Source organism: Capra hircus, chromosome 1 (assembly GCF_001704415.2).
Source record: "Capra hircus breed San Clemente chromosome 1, ASM170441v1, whole genome shotgun sequence".
Classification (NCBI taxonomy): Eukaryota; Metazoa; Chordata; class Mammalia; order Artiodactyla; family Bovidae; genus Capra; species Capra hircus.
In genome coordinates, this window is record NC_030808.1 from 148,462,141 (window position 1) to 148,484,857 (window position 22,717).

Below are 22,717 nucleotides of genomic sequence, written 5' to 3' on the forward strand. Positions count from 1 at the left end.
GCGATTCCGCAACCTTGACAGTGGTGCACGGTTCTGGCTCAGGGCTGTCTGCTCACAAGGACTCCTTAAGCCTGTAAGGTTTACCACTCAGCTAAGAAAGGCGTATTAGAGATTCTAAAATAGATCATCTGGACTGAAGAATAATCTCATGAGTTTAATTTTTATTTGAAGTATCAATACAAAATATGCCCTATTTGTACAAACCACTGTTTTAAAATCTGTTTTTTCTTTAAATAGATTAAGACTCACAAGAAGTTGCACCAATAGTACCTAGTGTTCCTGGGTACCATTTGTTCAGCTTTCCCCATGGTAACATCTCACATAAGCATAGTCCCTCATCAAGACCGAAAATTGACATGGGAATATTACCGCAACTCAACTAGAGACTTGTTCAGATCTCACCAGTTTCTACAATGCATTCTTCTTGTATATGTTTGTGTGTATGTCCAGTTCTGTGAATGAATCTCCTCTACAAATTCTTGTGGACAGCACCACAGCTAGGACATAGAACTCTTCCCTCACCACTAAGCGATGCCCTCAAGCCACTCATTTCAGGTCAGTCGCTCAGTTGTGTCTGACTCTTTGCGACCTCATGAACTGCAGCACGCCAGGCCTCCCTGTCCATCACCAACTCCTGGAGTTTACCCAAACTCATGTCCACTGAGTTGGTGACGCCATACAACCATCTCATCCTCTGTGGTCCCTTTCTCCTCCTGCCTTCGATCTTTCCCAGCATCAAGCCACTCACTTCTTTATAGAGGCACACCCTCTACCCAGCCCTGACCCTTGGAAACCGCTCACCTGTTCTCCATCACTTTCATTTGTCACTTTGAGAATATTGTATAAATAGAATCGTGCAGCATGTCCCCTTTTGAGAACAGCTTTTTCATTCAGTACAATGCCTCTGAGATCCATCCAGAGGCAAGTAGGTTCATGGGTGTATCAGGGTTTGCTCTTTTTTAATGAGTAATAATACTGCATTTTATGGATGTTTCACAGTTCATTTATCCATTTAACTGGAGGACATTTGTGGTGTTCTAGTTTGGGGTTATTAGAAATAAAGCCTCTATGATAAGCATGCATGTACCATTTTTGTGTGGTTGTAAATTGTCATTTCTCTACACAAGGGTTTGATTACAGGGTCCTGTGGTAAATGTGTGTTTAACTCTCTAGTTCAGTTCAGTCGCTCAGTCGTGTTTGACTCTTTGTGACCCCATGGACTACAGCACACCAGGCCTCCCTGTCCCTCACCAACTCCCGGAGCTTACTCAAACTCATGTCCATTAAGTTGGTGATGCCATCCAGCCATCTCATCCTCTGTCATCCCCTTCTCCTCCCACCTTCAGTCTTTCCCAGCATCAGGGTCTTTTCAAATGAGTCAGTTCTTTGAATCAGGTAGCCAAAGTATTGGAGTTTCAGCTTCAGCATCAGGCCTTCCAATGAATATTCAGGACTGGTTTCCTTTAGGATAGACTGGTTGGATGTCCTTGCAGTCCAAGGAACTCTGAAGAGTCTTCTCCAACACCACAGTTCAAAAGCATCGATTCTTCCGTGCTCAGCTTTCTTTATAATCCAACTCTCACATCCAAACATGACCACTGGAAAAACCGTAGCTTTGACTAGATGGACCTTTGTCATCTAACTCTCTAAGAAACTCTTAAGAAAATCTCTATGAAACTGCCAAACTGTTTTTCAGAGTGGATGTACCATTTTGCATCCTCATTTAAACAGTAATTCAAGTGTCATTATCCTTTTGATGCCTATAGAGATAACCTTTGTTTCATTCCTGATATTGATAATTTACCTTCTCTTTTTTGAGGTTAGTGTTTCTAGTAGTTTATCAGTTTTATTGTTCTTTTCAAGTTACCAAACTTTAGTTTGATTTTTTTGTGTGTATTTGTTTTGTTTGCAATTTCATTTATGTCTGCCCTTTATCATGCCCTTCTTTGTCCTTGCTTTTAGGTGGTGGTGGTGGTGGTTTAGTCAATAAGTCGTGTCCAACTCTTGCGACCCCATGGACTGTAGCCTGCCAGGCTCCTCTATCCATGGGATTCTCCAGGCAAGAATACTGGAGTAGGTTGCCATTTCCTTCTTCAAGTCTCGTAAGATAGAGGCTTGAATTATAGAATTGAGTGCTTTCTTTTATAATGTGAGCATTTAGTGCTATACATTTCCTTCTCATTACTTTAACTATATCCCACAAAATCTGATAATCTTTTAATTTTCATTCATTGCTTTATATGTTTTATTTGCTTTGATGCCTCCTCTTCAGCCCATATCTTATTTATTAATAGAAGTTTGTTAATTTCCAAATGTTTCCAGTTGTTCTTCTATAATTAATTTCCAGTTTGAGTCCATTATGGTCAGAGTGGGCTTCCCTGATGGCTCAGACTGTAAAGAATCCGCCTGCAATGCGGGAGACCTGGGTTTGATCCCTGGGTTGGGAAGATCCCCTGGAGGAGGGCATGGCAACCCTGGAGAATCTTGCCTGGAGAATCCTCATGGACAGAGGAGTCTGGCAGGCTACAGTCCATGGGGTCACAAAGAGTCAAACACGATTGAGTGACTAAGCACACACATGTGGTCAGAGAACATTCTTTGTAGAATTTAAATTTGTTGAAGTTAGATTTTGTCATGGGTCATTAAGCAGTCTTGGTGAATGTTCCACGAGCAGTTAATGAGATGCATTCTGCTGTGTTGAGTGGAGTGTTCTGCAAGTGTTTTTAGATCCTGCAGGCTGATGGTATTGCTCGGTTCTTCTATATCCTTACTTGACTGTTTTTTTTCCTAAGGCTTCTATCCATCATGGGGTAGGGATCTTGAACCTCAGCTACAGTTGTCAGAAGTTATTTTTCTTTGAGTTCTGGTAGTTCTTTCTTCTTGTAATTTAGACCTCTGTGGTTTGGTACACAGGCATTTAGGAATGTTATATCTTCCTGCTGAACTGCCCTTTCACTCTGCAGTGTCCATCTTTGACCCTGGTGCTTTGCTCTGCTCTGAAGTCCATTCCATGTTAATAGTGCCACTCCAGCTTTCTTAAAATGTTTGCCCAGTGTGTCTTTTCCCATCCTTTTACCTTTAACCTACTAATATATTTGAAGTGAGTTTTGTGTAAGATAGCATACAAGTAGGTCATTTCTTTAATCTATTCAACCAATCTCTCTCTTTTAACTAGTGGATTTAGACAGTTTACCTTTAATGTAATTACTGCCATGTCAGGATATATTACAGAGAAGGCAATGGCACCCCACCCCAGTACTCTTGCCTGGAAAACCCTATGGATGGAGGAGCCTGGTAGGCTGCAGTCCATGGGGTCACTAGGAGTTGGACATGACTGAGCGACTTCACTTTCACTTTTCACTTTCATGGTTTGGAAAAGGAAATGGCAGCCCACTCCAGTGTTCTTGCCTGGAGAATCCCAGGGACGGCGGAGCCTGGTGGGCTGCCATCTATGGGGCCGCACAGAGTTGGACACGACTGAAGCGACTTAGCAGCAGCAGCAGCAGGATATATTATGCCTTTTTATTTATTTTCTGTTTGTTCTTTGTTTTTCATTCCTTCGTTCACCTTTTTCTATTTTCCTGAGGTTACTTGAACATTTTTTCAGCATTCTATTTTGATGTATTTAAAGTGGGTTTGGAGATGTGTCTCTCTTTAAAGTTTTTTGCAGTGGTCGCTATAGGGATTGCAGTGAACATAGAATGTATATACATGTGTCAACATTTTACATCATTTAGGATGCTCTTCTTTTCTCCCATGTGGTATAGTTGTCTGAAATACTACCTTTTCGTACTGGAGCCATAAGAGATCAACTTTTTGCTTTTAGTGTCTAACATAGCTTAAATACTCAGGAAGAAAGAATATTATATGATTTTAAGAGAAGTTTATTACTAATGTACTCCAGTGAATCTTAACCAGCATTACCATACCATACCATACCATAGTTCAGCTGTTTGCCATGGCAATTTGCCATATTCTTCAGAAACCTTAAATTATGAGAAGAATCATATTCTATAAGCAATTATTTCAGTGGAGAAATGGGGAAGACTTAGGGACTAGAGAGTTTCACTCAACTTTTTTTTTTCCTGCAGGAATTGAAGTTTTTGTCATAGTCATCAAATCTAAACTTAACTGAATAATTCTTTTATTTACTCACTTCACTTGTCACTCCTCACCCCCAAAATACAGTGTCATCTGCCAACCAACCTGTGTGATCTTACAGTTTGTACATATGGTACTTCATATGCTTAGAAGAACATTTACAGGACTTCCCTGGAGGTCCAGTGGTTAGGACTCCTTGCTTCTACTGCAGGGGGCACAGGTCTGACCCCGGGTCAGGGAACTAAGATCCCGCAAGCTAGAGAGCATGACCAAAAATTAAGAATTAGAAAAAAACACCAACATCATTTACATGCTCATTGACGATGCAGTGGATTTCTGGCTTGAGCCAGAAGTTGATGCCCTCCTTCCTACTCAGCTGTAGCAGGGGAATAAGAGACCCTCGGTTCACTTCTTTAGCAAAGGCCATGAACTGCTGTGCCTCACAAAGAAGAGGGCTGTGGGCAAACATGGAGAGCAATACCATTCTCCCAACACCCAGCTCACCTACAGTTGTTGTCAAATTTCAGAGCAATTGCAGTTGTGTTTTTCCTCTTTGTCTAGTGAGAAGCTCCAAACTCCTCATTTGTGTGACATCTCGAAAATCTTCTTTCCTTAGAACGCCTGACAGACAATCTCAGAGTGGGACAGACATCCTCAGTTGCTGCTCAGATGTTTCTTTTTTTCAGAGTTTTGCTGCTAAGAATATCTCCCCAACATTTGACTTCACTGTGGCCAATAATGGTCTCTGAATTGGTAAGTGCAAATACTTTATTTTTGAGGTAAAATTGGAGCTTTTTAAAATGCATTTTCAGGAATAATGTATCCTTTCGTGTATATCTAATTTGATCTGTAAAATTTTCAATCAAGTGCATGGTCAGCTCTTGGTTAAGTAGAGATATTTTATCCTCTAATCATAGTTGACCTCTCAATTGGCCATCCCGCGTGACTTTTGGGATCTGACTTCCCCAGCCAAAGATTGAACCCAGCAGTGAAAGCATTGAAGTCTTAACCACTGGACTGCCATAGAACTCACTATTTGCTGTTTTTTAAAATGAGCTTTTCCCACTTTTAATGAGATATAAGTGTCATGCAGCGGCATATAAGTTTAAAGTGTAACACATGATGATTTGCCTGAAGTATTATCATGAGACCCTTATCACATTCAGTTAGCATCCATCATCTCATACGGATCCAAAAGAAAAGAATTTTTTCCTTGTGATGACAACCCAGGATTTACTTTCTTTACGTTCACCTGTGACTTACAGCAGCTTTGACTGCAGTTGTCACATCCTGCATTATCCCTAAATCGACGTTTGTACCTTTTGCCCACCTTCATTCAATTTTCCCTCCTCCCACCCCCTTCCTCTGATCTCTTCTGTGAGTTTGGTTTGGTTTTGCTTTGTTGTGTTTCTTAGTTTCCCCTTATAAGTGAGATCATACAGTATTTGTCTTTCTCTTCTGCCTTATTTTACATAGTGTAGTGCCCTCAGAGTCCTTCCAAATTACTGCAGATGTGCCAATGGCAAGATTCCTCCTTTTCATACTGAATAATTCCACTGTGTGTGTGTATTCTCATACATACATATGTATGTATGTGTGGGTACACACGTATGCATATACATATGCATATGTGTAAACATATATACATATGCATGTATGTGTGTATGTATACACACGTGTGTGTGTGTACATATATGTGTGTATATTCATATATATATATATATGAGACAGTTTCTTAATCCATTTATTTGTTGATAGACACTCAGGATGTTTCCATGTCTTGGCTACTGTATTGAGTTGACCAAAAAGTTCATTCAGTTTCTTCCAGCGTCACAGAAAAAGCTGAATGAACTTTTTGGCCAGCCTGGTAAATAATGCTGCCTTGAATATGGGGGTGCACATATCTCTTTGAGAATATTTTCATTTCTTGGAGCATAGTCCCAGAAGTGGGTTTCGTGGAGCATACGGCAGTTCTATTTTTAATGTTTTGAGGAGCCGTTCTGCTGTTTTCCTCAGTGACTGTACCAGTTTATAATCCCACCAGCAGTGCACAAGGGTTCCCTTTTCTCCATATCCTCACCAACATTTGTAACCTCGCCCGTTGGATGACAGCAGTTCTAATGGGTGTGAGGTGATGTCTCATCGTGGTTTCGATTTGCGTTTCCTTGCTGATTAGTGATGTTGAGCATCTTTTCATGTGCCTGTTGGCCATTCCTATATCTTCTTTGGAAAAATGTCAATTCAAGTCCTCTGCCCATTTTTTATTTGATTCTTTGCTTTTTCGTTATTGAGTTGTATGAGTTCTTTAAGTATTTTGGATGTTATCCCTTACTGTATTTGGTTTGCAAATATTTTTTTCCCATTTTGTAGGTTTTCTTTTCGTATTTTTGATTCCTTTTGTTTTATTTGCTATTTTTTATGGACATATAAATTGTAGACATTAAGCTAGATTTAACCTCTCTCAAATAGTAACTTGAATTCACTTTTTTTTTTTTTTTTAAGATTCAGGCATTCATACAGCTTGAAGAAGAGCTGCAAAAGGACAATGAATCATTGAGGTAAGTAGTGTATGAGTCTGTGCACATATGTGAAGGTTAATGGACATCACTATATTTTTTTTGGTTTGATTTTTTTTTTTTAGATCCAGACTGTGGACATCAATTTATGATGTAGGGTTAGCTCATCCTAAACACCATTTTCCTGAAGTAGTTGTGAAGGGAACCAGCTATTCTGACCATTTTTCAAAAGGAAAAAACCTTCTTATGGACCTTTCATAGGCAAAAGAACTACAGTGGATGTGAATGAATTTCTTTTTTTTTTTTTTTTTTTTTTTTTGTGAATGAATTTCTAACAAGAGTTTCTTTGTTAATTTATAGAAACAGCAACAAAATCAACAGAACGAAAGTTGCAGCCTCTGATGGAAACGGACAGTCGGTGGGGGAGATACCCCAGAGCGAGCTGGTCCTCTATTTATCAGCTTGCAAATTCCTAGACACAGCACTTTCTTTTCCACCTGACAAGATGCCGTTATTTCAAATGTAAGTCATAGGAGACCACATGTCCTCTTTGAAGGAGGTGACTTTTCTTTCCTCGTCAGCACTTTCACTTGTTCTTTCCTGTACACCATGTGGGTTACCAGTGGCTGAGGAGCCTGCTCAGAATACTCAGTTTCAGATTACTCGCAACATCTGTGGTTTGGTGAATTTGGCTCACAGTGGTGTTTACGGATGGGTTTCTGTTCGTGTGTGTTTCAGTGGGTTTTGCTATTGGGTGCTTATAAAACAGAGTCCTGCACTGGTGATCCTCACTGCATTTGTGTATTTTCTTTTTTTTTTTTTTTTTTGGTCTCTTTGTTTTTAATTAACTAAATGGAACACGCCCTCTCCGGTTCACTCTGCCCCTGTTGGCTCACATTTCCTGTGGGCTTAACACAGCCGCTCGTATGTTTCATTTCATGCCTGGCCCCAGATGCCACTTCTCTCTGTCCTGTCGCCCTAAAGAGAGGAATTGTGTAGAAATGTTTATGGTTAGAAACACAGAATGAAAGAAGCCAGTCTGAAACAGCTACGTACCATATGTTTTCAACTACATGATGATCTAAAGGACAAAATTGTAAAGACAGTAAACAGATGAGTGTGTCCCAGGAGTGGAGAGGGAAGCAGGGCACAGGATTTTCAGGTCAGTGAGATAACTATGTGTGATTGTGTGTCCACCATACTGTGGACACGTGTCATTACACACTTGTCCAAGCCAATGGAAGATGCAGCTCCAAGAGTGAACCCTAAGCTTAACTCTGGACTTGGGGTGATGATGGAGAGTCAGTGTCAGTTCATCGATTGTAACAGATGTACGCTTCCAGTGGGAGTGTTGACAGGGAGGCTCAGCCTAGCAGAGAGCGGGCAGGGGGCAGATGGGAAACCTCCATACTTGCTGCTCAATTTTGGATGAACCTAAAACTGCTCTAAAAAAGAAAGTTTCTTTTTTTTCCTCTAAGTGAGTTCCAGTGTACGTGAATATGCATAGCAGCACTAATCATAATAGGCAAAAAGTAGAGAAAACCTAAATGTCCATCAATTGACAAGCAGATAAATAACATATGGTGTGTCCAGACAGTGCAGTAGTCTACAACACAAAGAGATGGAAGTGTCGGCACGTGGTACAGCGTGGGCGCACCTTGACGATAGTAGGTTAAGTGAGAGAAGCCAGGTACAAACAGCCATGTAGTACGTTGGTTGGAATGTAATCATGTACAACCATGATTTTGATTTTTGTGAAATGTCCAGAATAAAAAAGACCTGTACAGGCAGAAAGTGGTTCAGTGGTGGCCTCGGTTGAGGAGTGGATTGAGGGATGAGACTGAGGGATAATTGGAGTGGATTGAGGGGTGAGCACTAAGGGGAGCAGCGACGCTATTGGGGTTCTGAAATATCCTGGAATTGATCACGATGGATGGTGGTGGAGGTACAATTCTGTGAATATACCAAAAGCTATGGAATGGTGCAGTCTATTTTTTATTTATTTGTATTTTGGGCTGTCCTGGGTCTTAGTTGCAGCACGCAAAGTGTTTAGTTGCAGCGTGTGAACTCTCAAGTTGCAGCATGTGGGATCTAGTTCCCCTACCAGGGATTGAACCCACATTCCCGACACTGGGAGCGTGGAGTCTTAGCCACTGAACCACTAGGGAAGGTCCTGAATAGTACACTTTAAATGAGTGAACTGTGTGGTACGTGAATTACATCTCAGAGAAGCTATTTGAAAACCTTTGGGTGGGCTCTGAGCCCACGTGCCTGACCTCGGATTCTCTTCCTCCAGTTACAGGTGGGCATTTGTTCCCGAAGTGGACACAGAAAGCCCTGCCTTCTCCTCAGATTTAGAGGAGGATCACCAAGCATGCAAGCCCCACACTGTCAGGATTCTTGAACTCCTAAAATTAAAATATGGGGTAATTGTTTTCCTTTTTACAAAATTTGTATTTGTGGTGGAGGGGGACGGGCTTGGGGTGAGTGAAGTACTTCATATGCCATTTGATTTCAATGACTTTGAACAGTGTTCAAAATGCCTCTTAAGTGTTCAGACTTGGAGAGGGTTGTACATTTCATCTTTGTCTTAGCGTTTGTATGTCACTTTCTCATCCCGGATGTTAAGAGGCAAAGCCTCCTGGGTGGACACAGTCCTACAGAACAGCGGTCCACAACTTCTTCAGCATCAGGAGGTGGTTTTGTGGGAGGCACTCTTTCCACGGACCAGGGAGCTGGGATGGGTTGGGGGTGTGGTTTCAGGGTGGTTTCATTACCTTTATTGTGCACTTTATTTCTTTTATCGTTACATTGTGATAATGAAATAATGATCCAATTCACCATAATGCAGCATCACTGGGAGCCCTGAGCTTGTTTTCCTGCAACCTGATGTCCCAGCTGGGAGTCATGGGAGACAGGGACCCCCGAAGTGTGTTGCTAATGTCCAGTCTACTCTGTAATCTCATCTTGTTCCACTGCGCACCTCCTGCTTTGCAGCCCTGTTCCTGAATAGACCACAGGTTGGGGACCCCTGCTGTAGAAGGAGACGTGCCCGCAGAGTCCCTCCGTGACTCAGAAGAAGGGCCTGCAGGAGGGGTGGCAGGGGCCCCAGCAGGATGGCTCACAGCGATATCGGGTGGAAGACGGCAGTGGGGACATGGGATTCGAGTTGACGCTGCTGCCTTCAGAGCAGACAGGGAGTTTTCCTAGAGGACTCGTGTCTTAGCTTTCACCGCCTGCATGGGCCTCTCTAACCATTAGCATGTCGTCGTTTTCTGCAGGAAATCAGCAGCTCAGATGAGATCGGCATGAAGAGCGAGTTCCCTCTGCTGCGCCAGCATTCTCTTTCCAGCGTTAGGCAACTGATGCCCTTCTTTGGGACTCTAAACTGTGCTTTTAAAACCCAGAGTCGACTGCCCGCCGACACCCAAGGCCCTCCTCCACTCATGGAGTTTCCTGTCGCTGATAACCCAAGGGTCTTGAAACAACTGGAAGAATGTGTTGAACATGACTTTTTGGAACATCTGGAATGTTAACCTTGGACCAGAGAATTTGTGTAAGCCATTTACTGAGACCTTGAGAAAAGCCAGGATATGCTGAAAATGAAAAGGAGCCAGGATAGTGGTTCTAAACAAGCCTATCTCAATTTCGAAAGTAAATTTCAGATCTTTTTTTTTTTTTTTTTGGTGGCCAACAAAAAACACCTGCCTGAAATGCCTTGTAATATATTTAGGTCTGATTTTATGTTTCTTCCTCAATGTATGTAAAGAAGTGAAATTAATATATCATCTAACGGTGGCACAAAATTTGCGATATAAAGTAAACCATGAAGAGATTGAAAAGTTGGGTTTTTTTGTTGCAGATGTGTCAGCACATTTCTCTAAACATTTTTAACTTGTTGAATATTATTTTTAACCTTTCATACATGTGCCCCTTTTAAGTGTTTCTTTTGGTACCACATTTTAAAATGAAAATACATTATTTTCTGAAAATACTAATAGCCCGTTACCTTTGACTATTCAGCAGAGGTGTGAGTGTGAAGACAATCTCAGTGTATTTAACTCTTGCCGCATTAAAATCACGTGTTCGCACCTTCTGCTGCATAAGAAATACACCGTTTTCAACCCTCCGACAGCTGTCACCTCAGTTATACACTGCAGTGTGCCTGACCAGCACTTTCCACTTGACATAAATCAATCATCATGGTCACAGAGGCTTTAATGCCTGAAACTACTGTCGGGGAAATTCACTCTGGACTCTTCCTTATTCCTCTGTCCTCTCTGGGAACTCTGTACCTCTGCAGACGTCGCTGTTCGTGAAAATAATTCCTAGGTTCCTCGGCACAGACTCCTGGGGGATGGCAACGTGCCGTCTCACTCTTTTCAAGCCTCTTTGTCTTACACCAGCTTCCCTATTTAGAGTCCACTTGGCATCCGTCTTGCACGCTCTCTGCCTGTGCTCCGGGCTTGCCTCCCAGACCTGCCTGTCTCATGTTCCCTTTTCAGCCACCAGGGCATTCCATGACATCACTTTCCAGGTCAGACGATGCTGACTGCTCCGATGTGGGCTCTCAGATACATCCTTTCTCCAGACAAAGGTGTTTGGGGACTTGACAAACATTATTGGTTTCGTTTCTTGTAACATCCTAACCATGTATGAGTTTGTGAGCAGGACAGAAGCAATTTGTGTCACTGGTCCCAAGAGAGGATGTGGGGAACACAGAACCACTTGGTTCCCTCCATAATGGCTAAAAGAGTCAAAAAGCACCATCACGTATGGGTAGTCATACAAATAGGTGTTAAAAATTACATTCAGGGACTTCCCTGTTGGTCCAGCAGCAAAGACTCAGTGTTCCCAATGCAAGAGTCCCAGTCTGGATTCCTGGTGGAGGAACTAAGATCTCACATGCCACATGGTATGGCACCCCCCAAAATTGACAACAAATCTAATAGCTTATTTATATCATCAGTAGCTATTATGCTATGAAAGATAGTTCTTGTATCTGTACTTAGATTTTCCTTTTTTTCTCTCTCCAGTGTCTAAAACAACTCAATACCATATGTAATTTAATCCTTTTTTATCAAGTAGAAATCTTAAAGGGATTTAATAATACATCTCTGTTTAGCATAAAACAGTAAAAAAGAAGTCTTGTAAATGTGATGCTGAAGCTCCAATACTTTGGCCACCTGATGTGAAGAGCAACTCATTGGAAAAGACCCTGATGTTGGGAAAGATTGAAGGCAGAAGGAGAAGGGGACAACAGAGGATGAGATGGTTGGATGGCATCACTGACTCGAAGGATATGAGTTTGAGGACTCAGTTTTACCCTCATGCTAGACTGGGCATACTTTGTGCCTCAGTTTTCTCAACTACAAAGTGGAATTATCAATGGTAATTACCCCTCAGAGTTGTAGGAACTAATCCTCTCTGTGTTCCCTTGGTGATCTATATTTTTTTTCCACTTTTTTTGGATCTTTTGTGTCTTATTTTTTTGACTTTTTATTTTATATTGGAGCATACTATTAACAATGTTGTGTTAATTTCAGGTGTACAGCAAAGTGATTCAGTTATACATGAATCTATTCTTTTTCCAATTCTTTTCCCATTTAGGTTGTTACATAATATTGAGCAGAGTTTCACATGCTACGCAATAGATCCTTGTTGATTATCCATTTTAAATATACCAGGGTGTACATGTCAACCCCTAACTGTACCTCCCCCCAACCCTTACCCTTGCCCCTACCTGTAACCATAAGTTTGTTCTCTAAGTCTATGAGTCTGTTTCTGCTTTATAAGTTCCTTTGTATCTTTTTTTTTAATACCACATATAAGCAATATCATATGATGTCTTTATCTGACTTCACTAAGTATGACAGTCTCTGGGCTCACCCGTGTTGCTTCAGTGGTCTGTATAGTTTTAATCGTGTGTGTGTGTGTGTTCAGTCATATCTGACTCTCTGCAGCTCCATGGACTGCAGCCCTCCAGGCTCCTCTGTTCATGGAATTCTCCGGGCAAGAATACTGGAGTGGGTTGCCATTTCCTACTCCAGGGATCTTCCTGTCCCAGGGATCGATCCCACATCTCTTGGATCTCCTGCGCCGGCAAGTGGATTCTTTACCACTGTGCCACCTGGGAAGCCCCCACCAGCGAAAGCGAAGCTTGTGCTCACTCTCAGAATCTACAAGCCTGTGTGTTGCATTAATTGACCTGAGTATCCACATAGATTGTGTATTTTATAAAAGAGAAAATGGAGATTTTTTTTTTTTTTTTTGGCCACATCACGTGATACGTAGGATCTTAGCTCCCTGACCAAGGATCAAACCTGTGGCCCCTGCAGTGGAAGAATAGAACCTTAATCCCTGGGCAGCCAGGGAAGTCCCTGCATTTGTTGTTTTTGTTTAAGTATGAGGAAAAACGACATTACCAGTTTTTTTTTTCTTCCTTCCTCATGGAGCCTCTTCTCCACCCCACTTTGAAGATGACTGTTCTGACTCAGTTCCTCCTAGAAGGTAAACCAGGTGTCCAGCCCAAGGACCAAAGTGCCACTGCTCTGGGGGCAAGCAATGAGCTGGAACCCTTGTTCTAAGAAAGCAGGGTTTGGAACACACGCAGCTGCAGAGCGATGCAGTGAGAACAGAGCCCATATGTATGGGAAAAACACGTGGTAACACGGTCGTTACCACTGGGGTGCTTTCTGGGGTTGGGCGTGGCGCTGTGTCGTCTGGGTTGTTTCCTAAACTGCGGAGGAGGTAAGCAGTGTTACCCAGTTCTCCAAAGTCAACAGACTCTATGTTCGTCTTGGTCTACAGCACTATGTCCTCAAGCCCAGTGCCAAGAAGAGTTCAGGAAAACCCCAGGAGGGCTGCTGCTGAGTGGCGAGGTGAGGAAGACTACTTCTGAGGGCACCCTGCTCAGTGGGCTTCCTGCCAAACCTGGCCACCCTGTGGTCACGGCACAGTGGGTGGCTCCCAACTCTCAAGGTGTGGTGAGGAGTGTCTTAAAGGAGAACAAGCCTTATTTCCCAGTATGTGTGTATGCCCAGCAAAATTAGGAGCTGGATGGGTCCGGACAGTTGATGAAGCCTGTAATTAAAAGCTTTGAACAACAACCTGGGATACCAGACAGAATCTGGTCTTTGGAATAAAATTCTGATGTAAGACAATGCCTTCTACTAGGTATTATTTGCAGTTTAATTGTTGTTCAGTCACAAGTCGTGTCCAACTTTGCGACCCATGGGCTGTAGCATGCCAGGCTTCGGTGTCCTTCACTATCTCCTAGAGTTTGCTCAAATTCATGTCCATTGAGCCGGTGATACCATCCAAACATCTCATCCTCCGTCGTCCCCCGCCCCTCCTCCTGCCTTCAGTCTGTCCCAGCACCAAGTTCTTTTCCAATGAGTCAGCTCTTTGAATCAGGTGACCAAAGTATTGGAGCTTCAGCATCAGTCCTTGCAATGAACATTCAGTGTTGATTTCCTTTAGGATTGACGAGCTTGATCTCCTTGCTGTCCAAGGGACTCTCCAAGATTATTCTCTAGCATCACAATTCAAAAGCATCAATTCTTTGGTGCTCAGCTTTTCTTTATGGTCCAACTCTCACATCTTTACATGACTACTGGAAAAACCATAGCTTTGACTACTTGAACCCGCAAACATGGAAAAGCAGCACCATCAAAGGAGAGACTGGTCATGTAGACCTGGACCAGCGGAGGAGTCCATTCTACACCAAGGGGCAACTGGACGTTGTGACAGTCGCTACAGTGGTATCTTGGCGATCGGGCTCCTCGCTAGTTGCGCTGTGCGGGCTTCTCACTGCGGGGGCTTCTCGTTGCAGAGCACGGGCTCTAGGCACGTGGGCTTCCGTATTTGCAGCACACAGGCTCAGGAGTCGTGATGCTCGGGTTTAGTTGCTGCACAGCATGTGGAATCTTCTTAGACCAGGGATTGAACCAGGGACCCTTGCACTGGCGGGCAGACTCCTATCCCCTGAACCACAGGGAAGTCTGTATTACAAGTTATTTTTGATGCCGGGGCTTCCTGGACCACTCTTGGAGAAACACTAGTTTGCAGAGCAATGAGTTCACAGAGATGATGCCTCTTACGGAAACAAGGAAGAAGCCCACAAGGCTGAAGCTTGTCTGGTTACTTTTCCTCCTAAACTGGTAGCTCTTTCCAAGTGGTACTCTATCTAAATCACAAGGGGGAAATGGACTTTAAAATTGGGTCTACGAAGAGAGTCCCTCAAAGAATTTAAGATAGAATTACCCTGTGATCCAGTAATTCCAGTAAAAAGTGAAAGCAGCGTCACGAACAGATGCTTATACACCCACATCTGTGGCAGCATTATCCACAAAAGCTGAAGTGGAAATAGCCTGTATGTCCATCAGTGGATGAATGGATAAACGTGGTATAGACATACAGTGGAAGATGATTCAGCCTCAAAAAGGAATGAAATTTGGACACGAGCTACAACTTGGATGAACCTTGAGCACATGATGCTAAGTGAAGTAAACCAGTCACAAAAGGACAAATATGATTCCACTTACACAAGCTGCCTGAACTAGTCAAATTCATAGGAAAAGGAAACAGAATAGCAGTTGCCATGGGCTGGAGGAGAAAGGGCTGAGGAGTCATTGTTCAATGGGCACAAAATTTCGGTTAGGGTTGAGAAAGTCCTGGAGATGGATGCTGTTGACAGTTTTACAACAATGTGAATGTAATTAATGTTGCTGAATTGTCCACCCAAGGGCTAAAATGATAAATGTTATGCTTTGTGTATAATACCACAGTAAAAAATTTAAAATACTGTGAACTTAAAGTGAGAGCAGGGGAGATAGCCCGGGCCCCACCTTATCTGGTGAACAAGCATTTGTACCAGCCCAAGTTTCCCCCGACCCAAAGTCAACCAGAAGCAGATGGGAGGGGGAATAATAAGGACAAACTTGCCCTTCAGTGTTTCAGCTTCAGAAAAAGAAGTTGCTCCACGTTTTACCCTAAATTGAAATTGTAATAATGATTGTTGGGACTTCTTTAGTGGTCCAGGAGTTAAGACTTTGCCTTCTGCTACAGGGCGTGGAGGTTCAATCCCTGTTGGGAGGCTGATATCCTACATGCCTTCTGGCCAAAAAAAAAAAAAAAAAAAAAAAACAGAAGCAATATTGTAACGAAATTCAATAATGAGTTGAAAAATGGCCCACATTGAAAAAAAAAAAAATTGTTTTAAAGTAATGACTTGATGCCTGATGGGGTTTCTAGCCTCCTGAAGGCCTTAGCTCGCTCTCTCCTGTCTCCTCCAACCACTCGGGATTTCTCATCTCCTGCATTTCTTACATATGTTGTTTCATCCACTCGATACTGTTTTCCTCTTTTCACCTGGCAAAGACCAGCTCAAGTCATTTGTTGGTTTATTCAACAGATATAGAGGAACCCGTTTTTGAGATCCAAAACGCCCCAGGCCTGCTTCTTTCTCCTCAGGCTCAGCAAGGCACCTTCCCAGAGGGACCCTATGAAAACACCCAATAATGCAATGCCCATAACTGGTCCAAGGCAAGCGCCCTTTTGTGGAAAAGACAGAGCCTGTCTCTTCAGTTCCTTTGCTGTCTGGTGTTTACGGGCAGACGGCAGAGAGCTAAATGAAGAACAGAAAGGTTGGCTTATCTGCCCAAGGTGCTGCTGGAAGGAAGAAGAAAAACGGAAGTGAAACTAAGTTTGAATGAATCAGGCTGTAGGACTGTAGAGAGTGTGGGCTCTGGAAACTGGGTTTTCTGCCCCCATCTTGGCCTCTCCATCACTCAAAGAATCCCCTCGCTGAGATTCTTGTGACTCCCCTCTGTGGACACAGGAGGGTGCTCTGCTTGGTGGGATTTCCCACTGTATCCTGCTGGTCCCAGCACTGCCTGATGACTTAAGTCACCCCAACCCAGCTGCAGCATCTCTGTGAGGAGCGCCCACTCTGACTTCACCGGGCTCATGCTGAATTCTTCCTGGACCCTTGGACAACCAAACGCTTCCATACCGTATGGAGGGGGAGCACTTGACTGGGCACTAACTGCACTGCTCGGGGAGCTTTGTGTTGTAGTAAGGGCACTACTGTTAACTGACATGCCCTTGATTGTATATTGTCCCATATTTTCCTTCCAATTATTTTCTGTTTGTTTCTGAAGCTAAGCCAGGCTATCAATATACATTCCATCAGGAAAAAGACAAGTTGTTTAAAACTGTTGTGGGGGCGGGCGGCGGGGGGGGGTTTGGGTAGAGCTTGTGGCCAGGTGAACAGTATGAATGGCCTAAACGCAATAAATTCAATAGAAAGTTAACATGGGGACTTCCTTGGTGGTCCAGTAGCTCAGACTCCACAGTTGGACTACAGGGGGCACGGGTCCGATTCTTGGCACGGGTCTCTCTGATCTTGGTCAGAGAATGAAGATCTCACATGCTCTGTGGCACAGCCAGAAAAAAAAAGGTAATATGTACACATCAATATAGTTTTTTTGGTATCAATGTAATATATATATGTGACCCGTTATGAGACGGATGAAATCTGTCTTCCAATAACAACAATAATAAAACAGGGAAAAAAACTTTAGAAGAGCTCCTTGAAGACAACCCTACAAAAGCAGACAAGACTTGGAGCTAAAGGGAAGATTTAGTAGATCTTGGAGAGGAAAATTCAGCATCATCAAGTTATAAATTTTAACTTATTGAAGAGTTGAGAGAACTAACCTCAATATAATCTTTATATTATAAAGCTAAAATAATTGGTCCCAGTGAAGAAACGGACAAGAGATCAATAGGACTAAACTAGCAATTCTATCAATGGAACAAAACACATGGAAAAGTTTAACATGTAATAAAAGTACTGTAGTGGGAAAAGTCAAACTGTAGTGGGAAAGAAAGGTATCTTATTCAACAAATGGTGTTGGGAGAACTGGGTACCCAACAGGGGGAAAGTAAGTTGTATTCATCTCTCACATCTTTCACCAAAACAAATCCCAAACAGATCAAAGATTGGAAACCGTGAAGGAAAGATGAAAATGCTAGAAGAACTGAGGAAAAGGTATTAAGCCAACAATGGAGATGATCTTTCTTAGATGAACATAAATTCTAGGAGCCTAAGAGAAAGTTCTGTAAGTTTTGGCTATGTAAATTTTCTTTTTAAAACTGCACAACAAAAAATCATCAGAAGCAAAGTAAAAGCAGACAGAAAAACATTTGAGACATATTACAAAGGACTAATTTCTTCAGTACTGAAAGAACAATCGAAATAGAATAGAAATATGGGCAAAAGATATAAATACGGAGTACATATACACACACACACAATTGGCTTTCACAAATGTAAAACGATACCCATACTTACAACATGAAAAAAACATTGCTCTGAGATATTAGTCACTGACCATTGCAGCCAACACCCAATTATAGGTGAACAGCATTTCTCCTCCATTGCTGTAGAATATAGATTGGTACAAGTTCTGTGGAGAAAGGGGGGGGCAATTTCTACCAAAAGTAAAAATGGATGGAGACTTCCCTGGCGATCCGGCGGTTAAGACTCTGTGCTGTACGAGGTGGTTCAATCCCTGGGGGGACTACAATCATGTAAGCCACGTGTATATTTTTGATTCCACAATTCTACTGCCAGGAATTTATTATATATGCATATGTGCAAAATGACTTATGTACAAGTTATTCATTGTAAATATTGATAATAGCAAGAAGTTTGGCAACAACCTCAGTGTCCACCAGTAGGAGACTGGCTACATGAATGACAACACAATATAATAAAATGTTAGGAAACAGTAAAATAATGTGATGAAGGTTTTCATGTACAGCGCTGAAGGACCTCTGAGAGATAGTCCATGGAAGTCAAGATGCATAGCTGTGTAGGTTTTTGAAAACAACCAGTTTTCATATTGTGTTCGATTTATGTCAGTGGGAAATTTTGCTCTATTCCAATATTCTTACTCCTGTATGAAATTTTAAAATTTCTCTTTTCTTAGTTTGGGCTGCTGACACCACAGATTGGGTGGCTTAAACAATAAACTAATTTCTCACAATTCTGTAATTGGGAAGTCCAAGCTCAAAGCACCTTGGAAATGTCCCGGTTGTCCAGCGGTTAGGACTTGGCACTCTCATCTGCCCAGGGTCTGGGTTCAATCCCTGGTCACAGAACTAAGATCCCACAAGCTGTGTGGTATGGCCAAAAAATCCCAACACTTTCTTGGTTCTACCTGCTGTGTCTTCACATAACAGACGGCTGTTGAGGCATCTCTATAGTCTCTTTTACAAAGACTCGTGATTCCATTCATGGGCTTCTCTGGTGGCTCAGCGGTAAAGGACCTGCCTGCAGTGCAGGAGACCTAGGTTCAGTCCTTAGGTCGGGAAGATCCCCTGGAGAAGGGAATGGCAATCCACTCCAGTATTCTCACCTGGAGACTTCCATGGACAGAGGAGCCTGGCGGGCTACAGGGCTACAGTCTATGGGGTTGCAAAGAGTTGGACTCAGTTGGACTGAATGACTAACACTTTCACACTTTCAATCCCATTAATGAGGGATCCACCTTCTTGACCTAATTATCCTCCCAAAGGCCCCACCTCCAAATGCCATCACATGGTGGGGGGGAGGCTAGGTAACATAGATTTTTGAGGGGGGATGGGGGATACAAACATTCAGCACTCCCCAAAGAAGGTAGTTTTTAACCATTAAAATCATATCAATCTCAGCTTTACATTTTCTAAAAAACAGAGATTTCCAAGTCAGCTTGAGTATATCTGACAGAAGCAAAAGCATTTACTTTCCTGAAAAAGCCCCTTTTATACCCACGTGGTTTTAAAGTTTAGCCCGAACATGTTTGCTTCACATTTCTTTCATATGAGTAAGCCTTGAGAATGCAGAACTGAAGTATGCGCAACTGGGTTAAAAAACTTTCGGGGTGGGGAGGCAACAATTTGTATGTGCCGGTAAGTATTTGCTTCTACCTGAATAGACTACTGTCTATTCCTGTTGCTGTTCTAACAAATTACTGTAATTTAGTGTCTTCAAACTGCAGGAATGTATTCAGAAGCTAGAGTTCTGGAAGCCAGGGGTCCAAAACGAGCTGAAACCAAGATGTCTGCAGAGACTCATTCTCTCTGTAAACTCTAGGGACTCTAGAATGGGGTTTCCTCACCTTCTAGTTTCTGAAGCTACAGTCCCTGCATTCTTTGCTTCATGGCCCTTCTCCACTTTCCAATCCAGCCACATAGCATCTTCAAGTCTCTAGAGAGATGCTTCAGTGGTAAGTGGCCTTCTGTGACCAAGTCTCTCTCTGCCTCTGTCTTATAAACACACTTGTGATCGCATCTAGGGCACATCCAGATAGTCCAGGCTAATCTCATTTCAAATCCACATTGCTGAACATCATATGGTTAATAAATGAATAACTTGGATTTGGGCCCAGGCTGACACTGTAGTATGCTATTCTAGTCTTTCTTTTTTTTTTTTTAACAAACTCACCAAATTGATCTCACAACGAATGGGCTGCAACTTATTGAATAAACAGCCAAGAGACTGTAGATTCCACAGGAATGGAAACCTCTGTTTTACTCATCACTGCGTTCCAGCACCCCTCACTTTGACAGACACAAAGTAGGTTCTCAATAAACAGTTGAAAGAGCTTCTAATGTAATAATATGATCTTAAACTTGGAAGGAACTGAGAAATTACCCAGTTCAGAGCGTTGCAAATGGTATTAACTAGCATTCTTACTTAGGTGTTTCACATGCCATTTATCCTGTGGACAAAGAATGTTACCTGCTGTATCAGTAAAGGAAGGATGTTGCGGCCATCAAATCATCAGCCACTGCCCACCTTGAGGGGATTCAGGATGCGGAAAAATAGGATACTGGCTCTAAATAGTTAAGGTGCACATCAAAGGGTTGATTTCAATAAGCCCAGACTCTTGCCTCTTCTCATATCAAGAAAAGCACTGAATTCACTAACTTGAGATGATTGGCTTTCTTTCAGTTCAGTCGCTCGGTTGTGTCTGACTCTTTGCAACCCCATGGACTGCAGCACGCCAGGCTTCCCTGTCCATCACCAATTCTCAGAGCTTGCTTAAACTCATGTCCATCGAGTCGGTGACTCCATCCAACCATCTCATCCTCTGTCGGTTAACTGTAATCTTTTGACACTGACTACCTAGGTGTTCTGCAAAAACCCCTATTCTAGCGCCACCGTTACGTCTTCAGAACAGTCCCTCAGAGCTGTCTGAGAGGCTGTCTACTTGGCCTCAGTCCTCAGTATGTCCATTGAATAAAACATAATTCTCAACTTTTAGATTGTGCTTTTTTTTTTCAGTTGAGAACCCAGTGGTCAATAGTAAGGGTGACAACAGAGCACAGGTTTTGTTGTTGTTTTTTTTTTATTGTATTTATTTATTTCTGGCTGTGTTGGATCTTGGTTGCTGTGCTGGCTTTCTCTCTTTGTGGTGAGCAGGGGCCACTCTCTAATTGCAGTACTTGGGATTCTTATTGCAGGGGCTTCTCTTATTTCAGAGCATGGGGGTTAGGACACCACGTGGGCTAGCTGTCTCATGGCTTGGGATCTTCCAGGACCAGGGATCGTCCCCTGCATTGGCAGGCAGATTCTTAACCACTGGACCACCAGGAAAGTCCTATTTGTTTTTAACATTTCCTCCTTTGTTCAAAACTATTTGGGCACTTAGAAATCTCAAACTGAAATAATTAAAACAAAAACATGAGCTGCAGAGGAGAATGTAAGGTCTAGTTCCATACTGTAAATAGTATTTAGCATATATATTTAGCATATAGTAAATATGGAGATCTGCAAGGAGATCCAACCAGCCCATTCTGAAGGAGATCAGCCCTGGGATTTCTTTGGAAGGAATGATGCTAAAGCTGAAACTCCAGTACTTTGGCCACCTCATGCGAAGAGTCGACTCATTGGAAAAGACTCTGATGCTGGGAGGGATTGGGGGCAGGAGAAGGGGACGACAGAGGATGAGATGGCTGAATGGCATCACTGACTTGATGGACGTGAGTCTGAGTGAACTCTGGGAATTGGTGATGGACAGGGAGGCCTGGCGTGCTGTGATTCATGGGGTTGCAAAGAATTAGACATGACTGAGCGACTGAACTGAACTGAAATATGGAGTAATGTACACCAAATTCATATGTTCCGGTAAAGGGATTGGGGTAAATGTTATGTTTCATATTTCCGTATTATCTGAATTTTACAAAGCAAATGTATTTCTTTTACAATTATAAAGATGCAATGAGGACTTCCCTGGTGGTCCTGTGGGTAGGACTCTGCGATCCCAATGCAGGGGCCTGGGTTTCATCCCCAGTCAGGGAACTGGATCCCACATGCTGCACCAACAGTTCACATGCTGTGACTAAAGATCCCACATGCCACAAGTAAGACCCTGGCACAGCCAAATAAGTATTTTTCTTTTAAATGCAATGAATATTTTAAGAAAAACCTTTTAACTCTTTCTTTAACTGCAGTATCTGACAGCCCTTGACTTATTCATTTCTTTCATTTTTCTTTGGCTGCCTGGCAAGCAGGATCTTAGTTTTCCACCCAGGATGGAACTCCCGCCCCCTACAGCGTTATCTTGGAGGCTTAACCCCTGGACCACCAAGGAAGTCCCAACTTATTCATTTCTATATCCTACTAATTAGCCCAAGACCCAGCTCAAGGTTGATATAGATACATGTGCAGGAGCAAAAGGACTAAACTGCATATGAGAAAGGACTCTTTTCATCAGGATGAAGGGTGATAATTTTTAGGGTATTTCCCCAAAGTACAAGTCTTCATCTCATTAAGTGTTAGTCACTCAGTCATATCCAACTCTTTGCGACCCCATAGACTGTAGTCCACCAGACTTCTTCGTCCATGGGATTCTCCAGGCAAGAATACTGGAGTGGGTTGCCATTCTCTTCTCCAGGGGATCTGTCCTACCCAGGGTTTGAACCCAGGTCTCCTGTCTTGCAGGCAGATTCTTTACCACCTGAGTCACCTCGTCTCATTAAAGTTTCACAACAGGAAGACACTGGCGGGCATGTGACGGCTTTCTTCAGTGTAATTCATGTCCAGC

The 22,717-nt window shown here is 42.7% G+C and overlaps 1 protein-coding gene across 5 annotated transcripts in view; it reads left to right on the forward strand.

Moving 5' to 3' along the window:
* Positions 1–10,459, forward strand: part of DOPEY2 (dopey family member 2) — a 132,140-nt gene extending 121,681 nt beyond the window's left edge. For 4 of the 5 annotated variants that reach the window (XM_018052710.1, XM_018052719.1, XM_018052727.1 and 1 more), the window contains exons 33-37: positions 4,718–4,854; positions 6,604–6,659; positions 6,978–7,139; positions 8,914–9,043; positions 9,899–10,459. In XM_018052710.1, the coding sequence (XP_017908199.1) occupies positions 4,718–4,854; positions 6,604–6,659; positions 6,978–7,139; positions 8,914–9,043; positions 9,899–10,153 (740 nt within the window). In that variant the 3' untranslated portion in view covers positions 10,154–10,459. Of the gene's footprint in view, positions 1–4,717; positions 4,855–6,603; positions 6,660–6,977; positions 7,140–8,913; positions 9,044–9,898 lie in introns of those variants that run through there. The other variant, XR_001918488.1, reaches the window with a different exon arrangement.